Source organism: Typha angustifolia, chromosome 11 (assembly GCF_048772165.1).
Source record: "Typha angustifolia cultivar Huaian chromosome 11, ASM4877216v1, whole genome shotgun sequence".
Classification (NCBI taxonomy): Eukaryota; Viridiplantae; Streptophyta; class Magnoliopsida; order Poales; family Typhaceae; genus Typha; species Typha angustifolia.
In genome coordinates, this window is record NC_133249.1 from 11,345,444 (window position 1) to 11,353,105 (window position 7,662).

The 7,662-nt window shown below is 31.5% G+C and overlaps 1 protein-coding gene across 1 annotated transcript; it reads left to right on the forward strand.

The window, feature by feature from the left end:
- The first annotated feature begins 3,836 nt into the window (after positions 1-3,836).
- LOC140770601 (auxin-induced protein 15A-like) lies at positions 3,837-4,372 on the forward strand. The gene is made up of 2 exons (XM_073111856.1): positions 3,837-4,102; positions 4,306-4,372. Exons 1-2 carry the CDS (start codon positions 3,837-3,839, stop codon positions 4,370-4,372), a joined length of 333 nt encoding a protein of 110 aa, XP_072967957.1.
- The last annotated feature ends 3,290 nt before the right edge of the window (positions 4,373-7,662 follow it).

The following is a 7,662-nucleotide window of genomic DNA, read 5'->3' on the forward strand; positions in this document are numbered from 1 at the left end:
ATATGACATCTTACTATTGGGCGATGTACCTTCTACAGACTAACACCATATCTATGATATTATTGTTGATTTTCAACCATTTAGCCTAGCAAGAAGAATAAGGTATGTCTGTAGTCAAATTATTATAAATTTCCTTTTTATTACTCTTCTCAAGCTTTTTAGTATTATAATTCTAATTAGTGGTTGAAATTTTTTCATTTACAGGATGAACACTATAAACTTAGAGCTAAAATAAAAAAAATTAATGAAAAGACAGTTAAAAATTGAACAAAATGAGCAAGATGGAAGAAAGACAATTGGATATGAAAAGAGTCTTGAAAAATATCCAGAGCGGTATCCATAGCCTAGTTTAAGGTGACAGACAAAAGTCCATGATTACTAAACCATGATGTATATTAGAGAAAGTGTTATTATTAGTAGTGCTCCATCCACAACTAAAGTTATCTTTATTGGACCAAAAAAGGAGAGGGAAAAGGAAAAAAAAGGAGGATAAGGAGAAGAAAAAAGAGAAAGGGAAATAGAAGAAAAAAAAGGGGGGGGGGGGAGACAAGAAAATAGAGGAGGGGAGATGAAAAAGGAGGAAGGGAAAGAAAAGGAGTTTATGGGAGTGGATATACACATGTGGCTGACTCTATATTATGAAGCCAACAATTAAGAAAGTCGGGTTTCAATCACAAAATTATGTTTGACACTAAAGGAGAAGGAAATACTTGAAAAAGTATTAGAGGCGGAAGAGTAAGAAATTATTGTTATTTAGCTTTTTCATATTTTTCATTGCTTTCTCATATGTTGCTGAAATTAACTAACTAGTACTTTTTATTTAAGTTATTATAGCGATTACGTTATTTGTAGGTCCGACGATATATTTGTAAATAGAAAAAATATTGTTGAGTTAATTAATGGCAGGACTGCCAAAAAATGGACTCTCTTCAACAAGTGGAATATGAAGATGATTACGTTTCATGCTTAATCATGAGTAAGGAATTTGATGTATATTTTAACTTATTATTATTTTTTAATATTCGATATTCTTACTTTCTTTTAAAAATGATATAACCATTTTATTGTGTAGATATACAGATGGCCTAGAGGGCAAAATCAGAACATCTAATAAACATATTCCTTAGGCCAGCACTAGAAAGATTAAAAAGTTGTGAATAATGGGTTATACTACTTTGGACATCTATTTATTGGCATCTACTAGTGGTTGATATTTCAAGAACATAATACTATGGAGGCAAATGAAATTGTATATGCATTAGAAATTTTTAAAAAAAAATTTGTTTAAAGAACTTCTTCATTTTTATGAATTTTTTTGTTCTTTACAATAGGAATCTCATATCATCAATATATTGAAGGTATGGTATAATGAAATTTATATTAATAGAGTCAAAAACGAACAAGAATAGAAAATAGAATCAACAAAGCACATACCAAGACAAGAAACAAGTTTAGATTGTGCCATTATTCTACTAGAATACAAAGATTGTATTCAACGTGGGTAAAACATGGCTGGATTTTCACAAAAAAGATATGAAACGACTACAAATCAAGTATGCATTACATATAATCAAAGATGGTAAATTGAAAGATAAATGAGGTAAATATTATTTTGAATTTATGCATTTGATTTATTTAAGTAAATTACATGTATATTGTTTTCAATTTATGCATTTCTCTCTTTTAAACAGATTTGGAAGTTGTTGATAATCTAGTTTCACATATTGTATAAATGGACATACAGATACTGTACAAATAGACATAAATTATGCATTTATCTGTTTTAAGCAAATTTGAAGGTATGATAATCCAACCGATACATATTTAATTCATAAAGAGAAGTGTGAATGAAGACTGAAATTAATTTTTTGTTATTATCTTCTCAATTTATTTTATATTAGATTGAAAATATTTTTAGTTTTTTTACTTCATAGATTGGTTTGTTTGATTGGAGCTGGACTTTTATGCAAGTTGAAAAGATGAAAAAAGTCTTAGTTTAGTATACAATTTATTTTGTATTCATTTTTCAAAGGTGTTTAGAGAAAATAATTTGATATTTTTATATTGAATTCTATATAATGCAATTGTCAATTTTTCTGAATTAGTAACAATGTATATCAAAATGGTGATTTGTTGTAATATAATGCAGAAACGATATATTGATATTCATTTTCAATTTTCAGGCAGTGTAATAGCATTATATGCTGGCTTAGTCTTGAAGAACTCACTAATTATTCCATTTGTGAGCTTAATCGCAAGTATTGTGTTCGTTTGCGGGCTTAATAGTCAAATATTGTTTTCCATTTGTGAGCTTAATTGTAAGAATTGTATTTATGTTGTGTGCTTAATTATAAATATTGTGTTCTATTTGAGGGCTTAAAATCAAGCAATATATTCCATTTGCAGGCTTGATTATAAGATATTTTAGTTTGCAGACTTGATTTGTAGGCTTAATAGTCAAGCATTGATTAGTTTGCAGGCTTAATCGCTCATAGTGTGTTTAGTTTACGAATTTGCAGGCTTATATAAGACACAAGGTAGGTTGGCGTTTATATAAGACGCAAGGCAGCAAATATATCTCATATTCACTTAAGTCAGCAAAGTGCTATTATAGATACCATATAAGCTTACAAATAATTTAAAAATTATACTTAAGCCAGCAAATAGCTATTATAGACACCACATATTATTCATAAATTATAATAATGACTACCATCATTACATGAGAAGGATAATTTTGTCTATTAAAATTACATCTCATCCGATTCTTTTTAAAACCAACACTTTTTCATATTAAATCACGCATAATAAATACACTCTTAAATTAGTTCAAAATAAAATATCAAATTGCCTTAAACTAATTTAAGGTACTCAAATCAAGACTAAAAAATGAGACTAACTAATCAGTTTAGGACTTAGTCTCAAACCAAACAGAATCTAAGTGTTTGTGGATATTACATTACTCTGTAAAGAAACCCATGTAAGTTTTGGGTACCATACATACATAAGGCATCCTTTATCTTAAGAATAAGGTCAATTCAATAATAAGTATTCATTCTTATTATTCTTAAATTTTTATTCCAGAATTAACTATTTTTATGTTCCCTTTAATTTTAGAATAGGGATATAATAATTACTTTTGATATGATATGAGGTGAAGAAAAAGATGGAAAAATATGTTTTTATTTTTTTTATCAAATTACCATAAATACTTTTTTATTTGATATAAAGTAGGTTAATAAGATAGATATCAATGATAAATTAGTAATTAAGTTAGTGTATGGTATAAAATGTAATTTTGATAACTAGTTTTTGTTTTCTAGAATGAGGTTATAATGTTTAGCTATTATTATGAAATAAGGAGTTGTATTCCAGAATTAAAAAAAAATTATTCCCTGGTGTGAATCTAAAGAATCTTAATAACTCAAATTTTACTTGGTAGATATATCAAATCTTAATTATATTCAGATGGATAGATATGGATTTTACATTGATCGATACAAAACGCAATATTCCTGCATATCAAAGTACAGAGGGGGAAATGAGGTTTGAAACTCTAGACATCTAAAACTAGGCTCTAATATCATATTAATTTACAAACTGCTCTAAAAACGTAAGTTAATACATAACAGTAGCTTTTATATTTTAACAAATTACTCTTAAGTTATGATTCACCCATGCAAAGACTGTCTCTGAAAGTGAGACAGCTAGCAAAACCGTGTGCTATGTTGCTAAGTTGCAATCCTTCAGTATCATACTATATATACATGTATAAGTAGCTCAAATATCTTCCATACTATCTAATCCTTTTTCATCTTTGAGCCAGAGAAAGATCCATGGGTCTTCGCCTTCCACGAGTCGATCATGCAATGCAAATGTTTCAAAGATCTTTGAGTTGGAAACAAACTGCACAGATGGTGGATGTTCCAAAAGGATACTTGCCCATTTACGTAGGCCAAATGGAGAAACGCTTCGTGATTCCTGTATCATATTTAAGACATCCATTGCTCCAGAGCTTGCTCGATAGGGCGGAAGAAGAGTTTGGTTTGGATCATGCAACTGGTGGAATTAGAGTTCCTTGTGAAGAAGACGACTTTGTGAGGTTAACCAGAAAGATAGAAGCAGCCCTCAGTTTTTATATTTTGTTTAGTAGTACATCAAGAGACTAATTATTTCTTCTCTTTTCTCTTCTTTGGTTCACTTGTAATCTATCTTTTATAGTTGAGAGGAGTTAAGTTAGTAGGAACAAGCTCTTATTTTGTAATGCATTCTGAAAGCTTATCGATATTTGGCCAATTTGCATAGGTATGTTAGGCTTGGAGACAAGACCATCTTAACGACGGCAAGTCCTAAAGACCCATCTGAGATGTAATGGAGAAGTATTGGAGAAGCAGTGAAGCATCCTTAATTTAATCATCAAACATTTTCTTAGATAAACAATTGATCTACATTTTGCCCCATCAGGCTCTCTTGTTGAGGAATTATATTCGAGGATAAGGTGTAGAATTTGTTTTCCATTCATCAGCAAATATATTTAGGGAATTACAAATAGACAAATCAATAGTTCACATTTCAATATACTATTTCACTAGATGTGAGTTCCAAAATGCTTCTAACTCTCTTGGCGGCACTTGGAGAACTTGATACCAATAGAGGAGACAAATGCTCTGTGAGCAGCCGCTGTACCTTCGAAGCCCATGCCTCTTTTAAGATATGGAAAAACAAAACCGATCAAGTGGAGAGGACTGAAAAGTACTAGCCAGTACACCAGCGAAACTCACTTTGCCTGTTGGCTTTTTACACTTCCAAGATAGCCCCTACTGTTAGGCATTCATTTCATTTGTGCAGGGGAATAAAGCAGCATGATCATAACGTTATGGGTAGCAATGCCCACTCCTCCCAACTCCATCATGGGAAGTAAACCGCAAGAACTTAAACCACCATAATTAATTGATAGAGTTATCAGGACAGAAGGATGAGGGTATATCTAGCTCTCAGAGAAATTTAGTGGTTGAATGTAAAACTTAGTTACCTTAGGAGGAGAAATAATTTGCTCCATAGAGTTTGTGTTTTAATCTGATAAAAAGTCGCTAAAACTGCTAGACTTTATATGGCTAGACAACTAGAGAAATCTCAAAAGTACATTCAGGTGGAATGGTTTACGTAGTTGTTACGTCTTTTTTCCCTTGAAGGTAGGGAGAATATTTCCCTGTCCAAGTTCGTGGTATCTAATTAGTTGAACTTTATGAATGAATAGAAGAAGCTCATTAATTGGACGACATCTTTGTCTACGGACTTTCGTAAAAGAAAAATAAAAAAGTGGATGATATTTTCATGTGATTTAGGCTTCTTTTAATGGCCATGTCTGTCATCTTTTGTGCATAAAGGGCCACAATTGTTGGGAATCGGCCTTCAATCTTGAGCTCTGTTGCTTTCTTCAATAAGAATCTGCCAGTTTGGGCCCCTGGTTTTCTCCCCAAGTAGCAAAGGAAGATAACATATTAGGTGCAAAAAATATATGCACATCTAGAGTGGTCCTGTTCCTAGAGTCTAGAGTGAATGATTTCTAGCTAACGAGATAATGTGTCATCATGCATATATATATATATATATATATATATATATATATATATATATATATATATATATATATATGCAAGTTGATTTGAGTGGATTAATAGCAGAGAATTACTAATAAACACTAGAAGAAGAAAAAATTAATATGCAGTTATAATTAATCAAAAGTGTTCGAACGCACATAACAGAGATTATTTTTTACTAAGGTGTGTTCTAATGTACTTGAGGGCATTCCTGCGTTCTAACCTCGTACACTATGAGGTTCATCAAGTCTGATTTGCTTTGTTATTGAAGGGGCATTATGATATATTTGTGTAGAAGTACTTGAGATTATTATCATGGCTTGAAGATAGTTTGTAAGAGAGGGTGTTGAACTAATTCTTACTCATCTAATCCATTTCACGTCCCTAGATCTTCAGCTCAAGGGTTATCGAGGTGTGAGCATCAACATCAAGAGTTATTAAGGTTGAAAACTAATCACGAAAAATAATTTATCACGGATTCAAACAAACAAGATCAGTACAGATAGAGCCGTGACTCATGAGGATTAATTGATAGTCTATAAGCATCTTGTAACTGCTATGATTTTTATTAGTAATTTATTTTTTTTAATCCAATCCGAGGTTTTTTAACCTTGCCTTTGGGTTTCTCCTCATTATAATCTATGCGTCTGCATTTGATTTTTACTCTTTAATATTCTGCTATATTGATTCTTAATTTAAGAGCACCGGAGATCATTTCTAGGGTTTTAGTTTTTCAATCTCCCGTCGTCCACCTGATAATCTTCTTCCTCAGCTCTAGCCAATCTCCCTCGCCTACTTCCTGTTTCCAACCCCACCTACTTTTCTCTTCCCTATTTTAGGTATTAAGTACATTGGCAAAGACTATGAGATTGAGTTGAGGCATTTATGTTTGATTATAAATTATATGGTAATGGTTGATTCATTAAACATACTGTTTGGAGAACAGAGATAGAAAAAAAGAAAAAGACCAAGCAGGATTTGAAGGTTTTTTTTTTTTTTTTGAGTAATTCTATTTTATATAGGAAAGAGAGAAGTCTTATCTTTAAGAGATATATCCCTAGTTTAGTGAGAGGCATTTGGAGGTTAGCAAAAGATAATCCAACACCCCGACACCCAAAACACCCACCCATCCCCCTTCAACTTCATATTTGTTTTGCAAGCATAGAGATTAAATGAAGGAGAGATAGAGAGGTTTGCGATTCATGTAAAGATTGTAGGAACGTACAAAGAGATGATGTCCTAGTGAGATATTCTCATTTTGGTATTTTGGTTTGGTTGAACTTTTTGAGAGAGTGAATGGAGTCAATTTTCTGGCTTCCTACTTGGTTGGATTCAGTGATTAATCCCATATTTTTTTTTTGGGTTGAGATAAGGTTTTCAATGTATATTTTGTGCTTCTTCATTCTCATCTCTATTACACTTGGTCCTATCACAAGAAATTCAAATGCACATAATAAACATCATATTGTGTCACTCAAGAAAGTAATACAAGGGATAAAGGGGTTTATGATGTATAAGTGTTCCTAAATTCAAAACTACATCAGTTTAATTAGGACACCATTAAATTTTCACTTCTCTAAAAAATATAGACTCTAAAAATCATAGACTCATTAGTTAAAAATGAAGCATATTTTATGCATTCAAGTTTCTTTTTGCATGTTGAATGATGAGATGAACATTGAACAATGCAATGTTGGATGGTTTTCAGACTACTCGATTTGTTAAGATTTGTCACATGATGTATGCCTAATGATATCTTTATTAACCAAAGGTGATAGTATAAATTATGAAATTTTTAATACTATTCTTGATAATTATCATGCTTTAATGAATCTACTGTCAATAGGAATAGGAGCAAATTCGTATTTTATCTCTTGAGCTGGGTTTACCCTTCTCTTGGTTCATCTTTGGTTGAGACTCTTACTATTCATCCGAGATCCGATCCCTTCACTTATTTTAGTATTAGTCGGTTTGATAATCTTCTATGTATTAAGTAAAAGTTAGATAATAGGAAGAGGGCTGCTACTCTATCTCATCCAGGTTGGGCCACCTTGATTAAATC

Bases quoted from the DNA above. Each gene is read 5' to 3' on its own strand.
- LOC140770601 (XM_073111856.1), top strand. From the start codon at position 3,837: ATGGGTCTTCGCCTTCCACGAGTCGATCATGCAATGCAAATGTTTCAA. The intron at 4,103-4,305 runs GTTAACCAGAAA...CAATTTGCATAG, and splicing joins GAAGAAGACGACTTTGTGAG to GTATGTTAGGCTTGGAGACA.